At 39.8% G+C, this 16,396-nt stretch overlaps 1 protein-coding gene across 1 annotated transcript in view; it reads left to right on the top strand.

The window, feature by feature from the left end:
* The first annotated feature begins 9,354 nt into the window (after positions 1–9,354).
* The window catches only part of GRB14 (growth factor receptor bound protein 14), a 120,623-nt gene continuing 113,581 nt past the window's right edge, over positions 9,355–16,396 (top strand). Inside the window, exons 1-2 of the mRNA XM_039241999.1 lie at positions 9,355–9,560; positions 10,840–10,972. Of these exons, the coding sequence (XP_039097930.1) occupies positions 9,370–9,560; positions 10,840–10,972 (324 nt within the window). The 5' untranslated portion in view covers positions 9,355–9,369. The remainder of the gene's footprint in view (positions 9,561–10,839; positions 10,973–16,396) is intronic.

The following is a 16,396-nucleotide window of genomic DNA, read 5'->3' on the forward strand; positions in this document are numbered from 1 at the left end:
AAATAAATATATTTTGGGAAATCAAGGATATATGTTGTAACCTCTGATATAATCACTAAAAGAAAAGTATAAATGTATATTACTTCCAACTTAATAAAGCAGTACTGGGGTGCCTGGGAGGCTCAGTCGGTTAAGCGTCCGACTTCGGCTCAGGTCATGATCTTGCGGTTGGTGGATGCGAACCCCGCAACGGGTTCTGTGCTGGCAGCTCAGAGCCTGGAGCCTGTTTCAGATTCTGTCTCCCTCTCTTTCTGTCCCTCCCCCATTCATGCTCTCTCTCTGTCTCAAAAATAAATAAATGGGGAAAAAAAAGCAGTACAGTATACTCAAGCTGGTCAATTTGAAGAGAGTTTATAAAGATGTGAACAAGGTTAAACAAGACAAAATACAACAAAAGGATACAGTACAGAACTCCATTGTGTCAAGAACTGTGAAGAGTCTGAAACTTTACTTGACTGACTAGCGAGCAGAAAAATTATTCTCCTGTAGTTTCAAGGATGCTGGCTGAAGGCACAAGATTCCTGGGTCAGAGACAAAGGATAGTTTTTTACTCACAACAGGAGCAGCAGCCAGAGTATCAGCATTTGTGCCGTTCTCCCAGTCCGAAATTTCCATATGATCCTGTGAAGAGGGGCAGGTAACACCTTCAAAAGCAGTGGACTGTATGCAGGAGGGCAACTGTGAAACCTGGCAGACAGGGGAAAAAGAGAACAAATCTGCTGCTGCCTTCCACTGAACAAAACCAACCAGAAGTCAGAGAGCAAGGAAGCACCTTTATGTCTTCCATTACATTGACCTTCATGCAACCTAGGGCAGGTGGAAAAGGATGGAAGTGGTTCTAATGGGATGAATAAACAGAGAAGAAAAGATAAACTAATATGAAATAGTCTAAAATAAGATAAGTAAACAGGGGTAAAGGGGCACAGAAATGGTTAGAGTTAGCACTCAATGGGATAGAGATTTAACCCAAAATGTATAAATGGTTCAGTTAAGAATAATGACCAGGTGATTGGATAAAAGCGAAATGAGCAAAAAGTCCTAATCATACGTTATTTACAAGAGACATTTCTAAAACATGAAGTTAAAAAGAATGCTGACACAAAGTACAGGAAAAAGATGTACCATAAAGCATCAGTCAAACTGTATTAACATCAAATGAAGACTTGAAGGCAGAAAAGTTATTAGAGATGAAAGAGGCTATCTCAAAATATTAATTGCTTTGATTTACCAAGAAGGTCTAATAATTTTAAGTTTGCAAAATAACACACTGTAACTAACTTCTAAAAATACAGACTTAAAACATGGCAACAATAGCATGTACAGAGTAAAAATAAATTTAAAAATTCACAATCAGAGTTGGGAGATTGAAATATAACATCTCTCAGAAAATGACAGAACAAACAAAAAATCAGTACAAAAACAGAGAATCTAAACATGGGTGACATATTTGAGCAAACCATATATATATATATATATATACATATTTACTGCTTTATATATATAAAATATAATTGTATATTTATATTATTATATATTTATATAATTTATATAAAATTATATTTATATTTATATAAATAAATATAATATATATAAAGCAGTAAATCTAAGGACTGCAGGAAACACCTTCTTTTCAAGCATACACATAATACTGAAAATATTGACTACACGCTGGGCCATAAAGCAAGTTTCAACAAATTTCAAAGGACTGAAATTGTATAGGGTATATTCTATGACCAGATAATTAAACTATATAATAGGAAAAAATAGAAAGACAGCTAGAAAAATCTTTACCACAATGGAAATATAAACATGTTGAACTGAATAATAATGAAAATACAACTGATTAAAGCTTCAGACCATAACTATGGTAATACCTAGAAGGAAATATGTCTTTAAATGTGAATATAAAAAAAATATGAAAAGCTAAACATCAATGAGCTATACACATCAGTGTCAAAAATTTAGGGAAAAAAACCAAGAACAGCCAATAAAACCAAAGAGAGTGGAAGGAGGAACATAAGAAAGATAGAAATAAACAATTGTATTGCTTATATTGCTTATTTTTATTATACAGTGTTTTTTATAGAACACGAACAATAAGATTATTCCTGAAAAGCTTTGAAATTGATAAATTCTAGTCTATATAATCAAGAAAAAAATCAAAGAGAAGACACAAATACTCAATGTTAGGAATAAAGAACAGGGCAAACAATAAATCTTTTAAGTATTAGAAAGTTAAAAGGAAAATATGAATAATTTTCTGCTATAATATTTGAAAATTTAGATGAACAAGATAGATTCATAGAAAATACTACTTGTCAAAATCAACACCAGCAGTAATAAGAATTTAGAATAGCCTTATAAATATTAAAGATATTGAATCATTTATTAAAAATGTTCCCACAAAGGAAACCACAGGGTCACATGGATTTCAAGCAAATTATATCAATAATGAAGGAACAAAAAACACCAATGTTATATACACTTTTTAAGGAGAGAAAAACAAACACTACTTCCTATGTCTGAGGTCATTATAACCCTATACCAACTCCTCAGAAGAACATTATAAGAAAAGAAAAGTACAGACCAATCTTACTCATGAACATAGTTACAAAAACTGTAAACAAAATATCAGCAAACATCAAAAATATGTAACCAAGAATGAGTAGGGTTTTTTCTATGAATGTATGTTTAGCTTATAATTAAAAAAAAAATAAACATAACTATTTTAATAGAACCAAGGAAGAAACCCATCAATTCAGTAGATGTAGAAAAGCTGTTTCATAATATTCAATATCTACTCTGGATAAATTTTTTTTTAGCAAAAAGGAATATGAGGGAGCCCTCCTCCCTTATTTGATAAAGGATATCTATGACAAAAGTATGATACTATTTTATTTAATATTTACTCCTTTGAGATCAAGAATAAAAATAAATCTATGCTATCATCAGTCATATTCAACACTGTATTCAAATTCCTAAGCAGTATGGTAAGGCTAGAAAAATCCATAAGAGATATGAAAATTAGAAAGACATAAATAAAACTGTCATTATTCATAAACAATATATAGTCATGTATATTGAAAACCTAAAAATGTTTTCAGTTAAATTTTTAAAAGTAATGCATAAAACAAATTATATGGATAAAAAGATCAATACACAGAAATCAGATTTTTTCTCATCACAACAAATCATAGATAATCGAATTTAAAGAAGTTATCCAAATTAGTAAAAATATCAAATGTCTAAGAGCACGTCTAACAATATGTGCAAAGTATGAAGACAAACATAAAACATCATTGAAGCAAATTAAAGATATAACTAAATGGAAAGACACAGAAAATTTAAGGATTGGGAATGTTATTCTCATAAAAATATTATTTCTTTCTAAACCATTTACAGATTTATTGCAATCCAGTCAAAATCCCTGTACCTCTTTGTAAAACTTGTGAAGCTAATTCTAAAATTAATAAATTGAAAGGCAAAATGAAATTCTTTGCTTTACTGAAAATTAAAAATTTTTGTTAATTGTAGTAATTAAGGCAATGAGATTTTGGCATAAATATTGATAAAGAAACCAGTGCAGTAGAAGAGAGGGCCCAGAAAAAATCCATGGATAAGTGGACAATTAAATTATGACAAAAGAGGCATTGGAAATTTGTGAAGACAAGATAATCCTTTCAATGAAGGAAGCTGTAGACATTACCTGTTTATACAGAAAAAAAAAAAAACAACAATCTTTACACCCTGACACTTTCACACTTTTCATACCCTAGGATAAAAATATCTGTCTCAGTGGATCACAGATTTAAATGTGAAAGGCAAAACAATACATTTCTGGAATATATACAGAAAAATTCTAACAGGATATAAACATCTAATTATTAAAGAATGGCTATATTATAGTTAAGAACTTCAATTTATCAAAAGAAAGCATTAAGAAGTATAAGATATAAAATATAGAATGGAGGAATACACTTAACAAAACATAACTAACAAAGAACTGGTAACTAGAATATGTGAAGAACTTTTATAAGAGAATAAGAAGACAACAACATAAAGATGGCCAGGAGTGGGGAACCTGGGTGGCTTAGTCAGTTAAGCATTTGACTCTTGATTTCAGCTCAGGTATGATCTTACGATTCATGAGATCCAGCCTCGAGCTGGGCTCTGCACTAACAGTGAAGAGACTGCTTGAAATTCTCCCCTCCCCCCTCTCTCTGCCCCTTCCTGGCGCGCATACTCTCTCCGTCTCTCTCTCGGAAAAAAAAAAAAAAAAAAATTAAAAAAGTAACTTTATAAAAAATGGGCAAGAGACTTGAATTGGTACTTATCAAAAGAGGATGTCTAAATGGCAACAATCACTTACAAAAAGTACTCAACCTCATCATTCAACAAGAAAGGTCAAATTTCACCATGACATACAGCTATTTACTCAACCAGAATGTCTACCGTGAAAATTCTAATAATATTCCAATCCACAAGGATGTGAAGAACTGGGAAAATGTATACATTGCTGCTGGTGGCAAAGTTGGCAGAATTAATTTGAGAAACTGTCAGTATCTGCTAAAGCTGAACACACACATACCATGACCTCACAATGCCGCTCCAGCATGTGTACCATCCAGAAATGGATACACATGTGCATCAAGACATGGATACAAAGGGCCCACTGCATCAGCATTAATAATAGTCAAAAGCTGGAAATAGTCCAGATGCTTATCAGTAGTGGAATGGATAAATAAACTGTGGTATTTACATGCAGTAGAAGAATGAAAGAGCTACAGCTACTTGAAAAGGAATAGTGTAAATAATACCCTAAGAGAACCAAGTCAAGCATGAAAGGGCCGTACAGTATGATCCCATTTATATAAAGGTCAAAAAGAGACAACCTACTTTATTGTGCTTAGGGGTGGACACTTACGGTTAAACTAGGAGTCGATTACCATAAAAATCGCCATTGCAGGGAGGGGCTTTTAGAGAACTGCTAATGCAATTCACCACCTAACATCAGTGTTTGCCTTGTGATCAGTCATCATACAATTTTGTCTCAGAGCTTCTTCTATGTATGTTATCTTTCCCGCCATAAAGGCCTCAGAAATTTGAGTTGATGACTAAGAGAGAGAGTAGAGCAAGGATGACACATTTTCCTTGAAGGGTAGAAAGGCTAGAATCCCCAGGGAGAGACAGGAAACAGAGATGTAAAGGGGCTGACAAGGATCGCAGTCAGGGAGGAGCCAAGAGACAAACTGTTTCCTTTGCAATTTTACAGGCTCAAGTCAAAAAAGACAGCAGCCACTCAGGGGAGGATTTGCTCTTTGGTACCAAGGTATCTGCCTTGCTGTTTTCTTGGTACCAACACATCTGCCTCATCATTTCCAAAACCTTTGTCAGTTATGGGAAGGAAAATCTCCCCTTTTAACTTCCCTTTTGATTAAAAATGCCTCTGTATTCTCTGAGGCTGTACTAGGTCTGATAGTATTCTGCTTTTATATTGCTCAGTTCTTTATTTGGAATCATTTTTTTGTAAACCTCTTAGATAGAAAAACTAGTTCTTTTGTTGGCTTGCTTCAAAAATGTGAATGAGCTAATTCTAATACTTCTTGGTACAGAGCCTCAAGGTATCTGGGCGCAAATTCAGTATTTTACACCAACCTACGAGACACAACTATTTAGGTTCTCATTCCTCAGAGATTTACTTATTTTTTTTTTTTTTTTTTTTTTGCTCGTGCCCCTAATGACTGCAGGTATTATAATTTTCGCCATGGGGATCAGAGAAGGCGCACAAAACCTGCAAATGGATCTTCCCTAGATTGTCACTAAATGAGAAAATGCCCAGAGAGGGGAGACACAATTGAGATCTCATTCCGACAAATGAACACTCTTCCTTGAGGTTAAACATTTATACTGGGAAGTAGAGCAGGATACACTACTGGGAAATAGTATTTCCAGTGATTCCAAGGATATAAAGTTTCCACCTATCCTTTTCTCTCACAAAAAACACAGCTTGCTGGTGTGTGTGTGTGTGTGTGTGTGTGTGAGAGAGAGAGAGAGAGAGAGAGGAGAGGGTATTGTTGGAAGTAGGGCAAGAATAAACTTCAACCACTGATTGACCCTCCTGTTAGATGCTCAAAGTATAGCATTTTAGAGGCGAAATGGCTTGCCTGCAAGGGTTTTGCATGAATATAGTGATCATGATGAAGAAGGAAGAGGAGGAGAATGATGATGAGGAGAAACAGGAGAAGGAGAAGAAAAAGAAAAGGTTTTTTTATGTCTTTTTTAAAGTTTATTTATTCAGGGGCACCTGGGTGGCTCAGTTGGTTAAGCGTCAGACTTCAGCTCAGGTCATGATCTCATAGTCTGGGTTCAAGCCCTACATGGGGCTCTGTACTAACAGCTCAGAATTTGGAGCCTGCTTCACATTCTGTGTCTCCCTCTCTCTCTGCCCCTCCCCTGCTCACTCTCTGTCTCTCAAAATAAAACAAAAAACATGAAAAAATTTTTTAAATAAACTTAAAATTTTTTAATGTTTATTTTTGAGAGAGAGACCGTGTATGTGCATGCACGCACACACACGCACACACACACACACACACACACACACACACACTCACATGTGTGCTCTGGGTGGGGGTAGAGAGAGAGAGGGGGAGACACAGAATCCAAAGCACATTCCAGCCTCTGTCTGCGCTGTCAGCACACAGCCCAACTCAGGACTCAAACTCACAAAGTGTGAAATCATGACCTGAGCCAAAGTCTAACGCTTAACTGACTGAACCACTTTGGTACCCCTTTTATGTATGAAGTTCAAGTTATCTGCAAATACATAACCTCTTTAAAAAATTTTTTTGTTTATTTTTGAGGGGGAGAGAGAGCACGTGTGCCTGCCTGAGTGGGACCGGGGCAAAGAGAGGGAGACAGAGGATCCAAAGTGGGCTCTGTGCTGACAGATGAGAGCCTGATGTCAGCTCGGAACTCACAAACCGTGAGATCATGACCAGAGGCAAAGTCGATGCTTAACCCACTGAGCCACCCGGGCGCCCCCATAACCTCTTCTTTATTTTGCTGGAATGTCCTCAATGTTTCCTTTTACATGAAACTCTTTTAAAGTCCACACATAGAATCCAGACCATATTCAGGAGGGCACTGTAGGTGACTGAGGGCTTTACCTGGCACATGGCATCAATACATGTTAGCTTTCATCATGACTAATATTATTGATTTTATCCCTCAGGAGACTACACTTTTGTCCTTGCACGGGTACTGCATTGTGTATAACAGCTTGGAGATCACACTCACCGTTGTGACTCATACCAATACTGCTCCTTATTGGGTCTTAATTTTGACATCAGAAAAACGAAGAACTTGGATTCCATAAGCTCTTTGGCTCAAAGAGTTTCTGCCTCCCAGAGAACTCCAGGTTTCCTCACAAGCTAGAATTAGTGATCCTTGGCTGTTAGCACTGTTTGGTGTTCTGGTGTGTGTGTGTGTGTGTGTGTAGGGAGGAGAGGGCTTTGCCCACTTCTTCAGGAGGCAGTGTTTGCCTTTCCCTGGGCAGGGGTTGTGGAGGTTAAGAAAACCTGGCGAAACAGATGCCAGGGACAGATGTTACCTAATTTGGTCAAAGAACAAAGAGTGTGTAAAACATTTGGAAATCCTCAACAGTGCACTGGGATGGTGGAACTTACTGGAAGAACAGAAATAAAGCAGCACCCAGAATTTCAGAATAGGATTGCTGAATTTCAGAAGGCGAGCATAATGTAACTACAGTAGCCCACTCTTATCTGCAGAAATATGTTTTAAGACTTCCAGCAGATACCTGAAACCATGGATAATACCACCCTGAATCACCTATATGGATTAGGTATATATTATAATGTATTACGTAACTATACATTATATACATGTTATATAATATATATTATAATACATATTATATTATATACTATATATACTATGTTTTTTCTACACATACATACTGATGATAAATTTCAAGTTATAAATTAGGCACAGTAAGAGGCTAGCAATCACAATTAGTAATAAAATAGAACAATTATAACCATATACTATAATAAAGGTTATGTAAATGCAGCCTCTCTCAAAATATCTTATTGTACTGTATTCACCCTTCTTTCTGTAATGATGTGAGATGCTAAAATGCCTACCTGATGAGACGAAGTGAGGTGAATGAGGTGTGCATTGAAAGTAGGCTACTTTCTGACTATCTCACTAAAGGCTGGTCCTCTATTCTAGAGGGAGTTTGACCACAGGCAACTGAAAGGGAGGAACGCTAGATCACAGAAGGGGGCACTACTGTTCTATTCCACATAGTCTGGGTTTTTGGGAAGGGATCTTCTGAGTTGGAAGCTTAACGGCACCGATTTTTAGTGCTATGTTGCGCAAGCTGTTGCGCCCCACTTTCCTTATCTGTAACACGGGGTAAACATCTCATTTGTGAAGCTGTCTGAAGGTGGGATAGGACATGGCAGAGTGGAGACGCATTAAATGAAGTCTGCTCTTATTAAAAGAAAAATAACATTCTTTCTCGAATTCCCAAGACACCTTCAAGATTATCCATGCCTTACTAAGAATTCTCAAACATCTCAGTAGTTTCCTACGCTGCAGGGACTGTGCTCTCGGCTCCCTCATCCACCCCTCTCCCCCGCCCCGTCTAGGGCTGCAGGAGTGGAAGACGAGGCACGTGGGGGAAGGACTGGGGCAAACCTACCCCATGGCCCCTGGCCTCCAGGCACGGTGGGGCCTGTCATGGCGGCCCAGCTACAGCTTAGGTGATCTCAGAGCAAGACGAAAGGAAGGGTCTGGGGGTCAGCGCCTTCCAGACCCCAGCCCCGCCTGTTCTCTGCAAGGCAAGCCCCGCGGGAGCGCCGGCTCACATGGGTGCCCGCCTCCAGCGGCGCGGGCCCGCCCTGACCCTGGGCTCAGCCTCCCGCTCGGGCGCCCACCTGGGGAGGTGGCGGCCCGGCCTCGCGCGCGGGCAGCCGAGGGCCCAGTGCGGGCCGCGGGACCTACGCCAGCGCCCCGGAGCGTCCCGGACCGGGTGCGGGGCCCGCCCGGCGCTCGGCGCCCTCCCCGCCCCCTCCGCGCCTCGCCCCGCCGCCCGCGGCCCCCACCCATCGGCCGCTCCTCCCCTCTCCCCACCCTCCTCCTCCGCCCCCTCCCCTCCCCCGCCGCCTCGCCGACTGCTCGGCCGCGCGTCTGAGCCGCCCGGGCCCGGAGCGCAGGCGGCGAGGCCACCGCACCTGCAGCGCGCTCGGGCTGCCAAGCAGCCGCCTCGCCTCCCGCCGCCCGGCCTCCCTCTCCCCCAGCGCCGGGTCTCCCGTGACACCCGAGACCCCCCGGCCGACGACAATGACCACTTCCCTGCAAGATGGGCAGAGCGCCGCGGGTAGGGCGGCTGCCCGGGACTCGCCGCTGGCCGCCCAGGTGTGCGGCGCTGCCCAGGGGAGGGGCGACGCCCGCGACCTGGCGCCTGCCCCCTGGTTGCAGGCGCGGGCGTTCCTGCCCCCTCCGGACGGGACCCGCGGCTGTGCTGCAGACAGGTAGGCAGCCCTCGGAGGGCGCGGGGGAGTGTCCTGGGTTGGCAGCCGGTGAGGGGCTGAGGAGGCGGTCCTAGGGGGTGAGCCATGTGCCCAGAGCTGGGCCAAGTTTGTGAAAGTCTCTGAAGACAATTCCCTTGAAGCTGGCTTCTACCGGCTCGGCAGGACATTGCGATCTCTCAGCGCCTTATAAATAGCATCACCGTTTCATTGAGAGCTCCTGGTCTATCTCACCTCTGCCCATCAGTGTGAACTAGGAGGCCAGGCTGACCACCCCCCTTCCTTTCTTCGTGGCCCTGCACTGAAAACAAAACAAAACAAACAAACAAAAAAATCGAATCCTTTTTTATTTTATATGTTTCGAAAATCGTAGCATAAATGAGTTCACCTCCCACATAGAATCTTACAGCGACCCTGGAGAGGCAAATCGCGGATTGACATTTGAGCAGTCTTGCTGTTCAGCAGGAAAGAATAGAGGCTTTAAAAGGTTTCCCAATCTCCACAGCATTCAGCACTAAGTGCCTTTAGAGTTCACAATTTTGCACATACTTTACGAAAGAAAAAGACTGCAACAATACAAAAATCTGTAGTCCTTTATATTCGTGCATTTAAATGGCACTTCTCCCCCCAGATTTTCAAAGTGCTTCAACTTCACTGAAGTTAAAATTACTCTGCAGTGGACTAGAGTACATTTATACTAGCAAGTTCTATTCACTTACCTCTTCAAAAACACTGCCTTGCGGTTTAGTATCTATAAGCACTTGAAAAATCAACAGACTGTGTGTGGGCAACATTGTGAATGAAATTTGAAGTGAGATGAACCACAGCTATAATTAATAAGCCATAACTTCCAAAAGTGATTAATAAAATGACATAGGGATGAATTCACTAAATGTTTGTAGACTTTGTCAATTTAATGGATGCATAAAAATGTCTAACTTCTCAGGATGGTGTTTGCATCAGTAAATATGTAGTCTGTATTTCAGCCTCAAGAAAATTATCAAAAGTGCTGGAAATGGAGTTTCTATCCCTGGTCATTTTTTTAAAGGCCAAAAAAAAAAAAAGAGAGATAGGAATACTATAGAAAATTGGTTTATGTCAATTAACATATTTTACTCTGACCTACAAAAAGTACATCACAGATCTTTGCTGTATACTTCATATAATATTAGTATTGTCACAGAGTTGTACATATTGGCCTTAACTTCTTAATCCTGTCAGCAATTATATTTTACATTCATTCCGCTTTATGTAAATTACATCCTATGTTCTGTTGGTGTAGGAGAAAAAAGAAAGATCTTGATGTTCTGGAAATGCCATCTATTCCAAACCCTTTTCCTGAGCTCTGCTGTTCTCCATTTACATCTGTGTTGTCAGCAGGCCTGTTTCCCAAAGCAAATTCAAGGAAAAAGCAGGTATGCATTTTAAAATTTTCTAATTAAAAAATCTTAGGAGTTCTAAATCCATATACAATTTTTAAGGTATTCAGTAATGTGTAATATTAACAAAGGATTAGTATGGTCTGTATTAAATGACTAATGGCTGACAAAGTTCTTGGCATCGTTTTCCTTTAAGGCCTCAGTTTTCACAGTTGTATAATGGGAATGTTAAAAGTTACCTACCATGCTTTTGGGATGGGTTAAATTAGAGAATATATATAAAGTACAGAGTGTGGGAGCTGTTACTGTTTACAGAGTAGTTGGGATAGTTATATATGATAATCGATTATCAAATTTTAGGCAGAAATTGGAGGAGGGCAGTGGTATTGGGGTGAGAAGGGATTGGTTGATTTCTTTGAAGCCTTCCATAGTCTTCCACATTTTCAACCCAAGCAACCTCACTTACTAAAGGAAAGTGGGATAGTGACTCTGTGTCACAAAGTAATTGGAGTTGAGGACTCTGCATGTCTTCTTCCCCAGTGAATTCCTCAGTTTGGAGGCTTCTGGCTACAGAGGACAGATGACTTCTTAGCAATAATTAAAAGATGGACTTTATTATTTATTTACTTATTTATTTTAATGTTTATTTTTGAGAGAGAGAGAGAGAGAGACAGAGAGCATGGGTGGGGAAGGGGCAAAGAGAGAAGGAGATGCAGAATCCAAAGCAAGCTCCAGGCTCTGTGCTGACAACTCAGAGCCTTATGCAGGGCTCAAACCTATGCGCTGCGCTGGGCCGAAGTCAGACGCTTAACTGACTGAGACACCCAGGTGCTCCAGAAGATGGGCTTTATTTTTCATAATTTTGCATTCTTCTTTAGTTTCTAGTTTGAGACTGACTTAGCCAAATTAGATTCCAAGGACCAAGCAACTATGGGGAGATCCATAATGGAAAAAAAATACCACAAAAAACCCCCCAAAAATCCAAGCAACTATGGGGAGATCCATTTGGAAAAAAAAATCAGTGTTTCCTGGAATAATCCCATCTCTTCTTAATATACTCCCTTCCAATTTTCAGTCAGCAAAACAAAGAGAGGCGTCACTAGGTAAAACATACCTTGTTCTTGTAAAGAGAGAAACAATAAATTGAAACAGTGAGATGGTTACAGTGAGGAGAGGGATAATACGTGGAGAGAAGACAGTTGACCATTTCCCTGCATGTATTGTTCTCTTTCCTTTTTTTTCTGCACTTTTACTCCCTGTGATGGGTTCAATAATATATGTTCACAGTTTTAGGAATGAAGGAGATACCCTAGGAAATAGATGAGTTCTTGATAACGTAAAGCAATAATAGAGACAGTAGGGAACCATTCCATGGACTATTGGGTTTCGATGGAAGTCTGGTATAATAAGGCACATATATATATATATATATATATTTTTTTTTTTTTTTGAGGGGGCGGTTTGAAGTTTAATTGGTGCATGTGCTTTCTGGAAAAGGACTGGAGAAAGTGGGAGTAAATATTCCCGGAGCAGAGGTATGTTCTCAATTAGAGACTTTGATGGGGGAGGCAAGTCCCTAAGTGGGCGGGACTGTGACTCCGGATGAGGAGATGAACAAGGAGGAGATTCTCGAGCTTTATCAGGATGACTTTCAAAGTCAGAGCCCAAATGAGAAACAGCCCTGCTCCTATGTCCTGGCCTTTTAAGAACTTGGCTTTCAGGTCAGGATATAAGATGGGAAGATGGGTGATAGATTTGACTGTGTGTCATGATGGTGGAAAAATCGATTCTGGATTGCCCATGAGATGCAGAATGGGAAAAGGAAATGCCCGATGGTGACATAATAGTCAGCTAGGGAATCTAATAGATTATCTCCCTATTAGTAGAGGGCCGTCTTGTATTCCTTGCACCATTCTAGGCTCTGGGGGACTGAGCTAAGCAAAAATGCCATACAAAGGGTGTTTACCATGATGAGGCTTTGATTTGGGGTTGGGTTATGACTTTGGAGTTGAACGGAGGAAGGGGAGTAGAGAGGGAGAGGTCTGGGCTTACTTTCACTTTAATTTCGAGAATGAATGCTGGGAGAATGCCCGTGTCTGAGAGCTGTTGATGGGGTAAAGTTTGTTTTGAACAAAGAGAACATATATTAATAGAAGGAGAAAAAAAGAGAGAGTGGGTACAGGTGTTGGGGTCAAGTCAGGGTGTGCCCTAAGTGTATGTAGTTATCATCATAGGGTAAGACACCTTGTCTTGGTGAATGACAACATTGTTTTAGATCAGGTTTAGCAAATTGCAAAATGGGAAAAGGGTGCTATGTTACTATTGACTCCGGCTGGTTTCCTGCTCTGGCCTTGTGTCCTGTTTCCACAGTGACCTTCTGAGAGAGCACTGCACCCACACAGACAGCTGTGCTGTTTCATGAACAGAGAGTTTTGGCCCGACTCCTGGAGACCAGACCCAGAGGGGTGTTCCCACCTGAGAAGGGCCCAGCATGCTGATCTCTTCCTTTGCCCAAGGTTTGGGATCTCTCTGAAGAGAAGGATGTCCCAAAGTTGGGGAAGAGGAAGGTTTCTTTTTACATTCTTTTATGTTTTCCACCTACACTTTGCATTTATAACGGATCCTTTGTTTTTATTCCTTTGTATATGCTCAGTTCTTTGGACTGAGTGTTGCTTTGGGAACAGATGACTCTATGTCAGTAATTCCCCAAGCTCAGTATCTTTGTGACACAGATTACCCTTTTACAAGATGGTATTTCTGGCCCGATTATCTCTGACCTTCACTTGAGATGATGTAAATGACTGGATGTGGTAGGTTTCCATTGACTGTTATTTACAATTGACACATTGCAGGAGCCCTGGGTCTCTTCTCTTGATATTTTCTCTTTCATTTGTTTGGTTTACCCTTGCCAGTCATTTTAGCAATTCTTTTCTCCCTGTTGGAAAAGTGAAGGACTGAACTTATTTACGAATAATTGACTAGAAAATTTGAAAGAATCTAGAGAAATGTTAAATTTCATGTAGTCTCAAAACCATGGTCAAAAATCATTTTATATGCCACACACACACACACACACACACACACAGTTTTTTTGTGTTTCTTTTTGTTTTTTTACAATTTGAGACACTTACATAATGCATGAGTGGTAAAGTGCATTGAAGCCACAAATAGGATATGCTTTATCTCTGTTTGATAATAAAATGTCTCAAAGTATACAATACTGTAGGCTTTCAGTATTTTTTATTTTAAAATAAGAGCTGGAATGAGATAGAATATGGATTCTTTATTCTCTCTCCTTCTTTTTATAATGCTGGTCAGATATGTTGCCTAGGTATATGTCCCTGTGTCTATTAATAAAGTAGATTCCTTTATATACATAGTCCAGAAAAATTACTTGTAATTTAACTTTATATTAAAAGTGACTTAACTGATAAATTTAGATTTCTCTTTTTCTTCTATTTCTTTTGTAAATGTAAATTTATTTATTTTGAGAGAGAGAGAACATGCGCACATACCCACACATGTGTATATGAGTGGGGGAGGGGCAGAGAGAGAGAGAAAGAGAGAGAATCCCAAGCAGACTCCATGCTGTCAGTGCAAGAGCCTGATGTGGGGCTTGATCCCCTGAACCGTGAAATCATGACCTTGGCCGAAATCAAGAGTCAGAGGCTTAACTGACTGAGCCACCCAGGCACCCCTCTTCTATTTCTGATTGGAATTTACCAGGAAATCATCCCTTACTATTTGAAGAAAGGGAAATAATAAGAGATCTTTAGCCCTTACAGAAAAATCAGTTCTTGTCTTGGGTTTGTCTGCCATCAGGTAATTTTTCTGCTCCGGCTTAGTTTGTGTAGCAGGCTTGGTTAATTTCTTCCCAGGACTTTGTAGCATAACTTGTTTTAAAGCTAAAAAGACACCTATGAAAAACTGTGTTGTGGAATGTTTGAGCTGGAAGAGAACTTTGAGATCATCTAGTGGAATGCTTTTTTACAGATTAGTAAATTGAGACTAAGAAATGCTATGTGGTTGATAGTAGCACAGCAAGGACCAGCAATCGCATTTCTTGAGGCCTTAAAGGGTCTTTTTTTAGGAAGGCCCGATTTCCACAGAAGTCGAGAATCGTTAGAGTAGCACAAGGAATAAACATGTCAGTGTTGTTGGTTATAATTGCTCATAACACCAGAGCAGAGGTGACAGTACCATTAGTTAATACTCATTTTTCTTTTCTTTTTTTTTTTTTTATTTCTAGGAGAGAGAGAGAGAGAGACAGCGTGAGCAGGGGAGGGTCAGAGAGAGAGGGAGTAACAGACTCTGAAACAGGCTCCAGGCTCTGAGCTGGCAGTCAGCACAGAGCCCGACGCGGGGCTCGAACCCACGAACCGCGAGATCATGACCCAAGCGAAAGTCGGACGCTTAACCGACTAAGCCACCCAGGCGCCCCAATACTCACTTTTCTTAATGTTTATTTATTCTTGAGAGAGAGACAGAGCACGAGCTGGGGAGGGGCAGAGAGAGAGGGAGACACAGAATCTGAAGCAGGCTCCAGGCTCTGAGCTGTCAGCACAGAGCCTGACACAGGGCTTGAACTCTTGAACTGTGAGATCATGACCTGAGCCAAAGTTGGATGCTTAACTGACTGAGCCACCTAGGCACCCTTGGTTAATACTCATTTAAGGACCTAGATTTTTTATTTTTCCTTCTTCAACTATAACTATCTCTGTGTTTTTATCCTCTAGCTTTCTTCTCCATCTTATTTAATATGAAAAATTTATCAAATAATAGCTTGTCACCAAATAGAATTTATTGGTATTACTAACGGTCAGAAGAATGCCAAGAAGTGGTCTGATGTTCAAATTTTATGATTTTTTAAAAAGTGCAAAAACCAGAAATGATTTACCCATGCTCCCACAGTTGATATAAAGGGAGATCAAAGAGAATATCGGGTCTGAATGTTTTTGCCCCTTACTACACTGTTTCTGATCTATTCTGTACTGAGTTAAGCCTTTGTACATCTCAGAAAAACAAAACATATCTTTCAAATAATTAAGAAATTACTTTTCCTTATGTTCTGCTTTTGATTTCTTTTTACTCTTCATATCGGGATTATCAAAAGACAAGTTCATCTCTCCCCAGATTAAAGGGTATCTGATATCATTACTTTGTAATGCCAGTAATTAGCCCAATTTGCATAGTCCAGTAGGAATCTTGCATGGCTACTACATTAACCAAACTCTTCTATACTCATTTCTCCAATTTTCACAGAAGTAGAAAGCAATAAATTATACTCTCATATTCCCATTTTCCAGATTCAGTAATTATAAAGATTTTGTTTCATTGATTTCATCTATTCCTTTTTGAAATTTTTATTGTCTTTGTTGAAGTATTTTAAAATAAATCCTGAACGTCTTCTCATTGCATCCCCACCTAGTTTTGTATTCATCTCTGAAAAGTACATTTTCT

This window comes from Hyaena hyaena, unplaced genomic scaffold, assembly GCF_003009895.1.
Source record: "Hyaena hyaena isolate Hyena2069 unplaced genomic scaffold, ASM300989v1 scaffold_207, whole genome shotgun sequence".
Taxonomy (NCBI): Eukaryota; Metazoa; Chordata; class Mammalia; order Carnivora; family Hyaenidae; genus Hyaena; species Hyaena hyaena.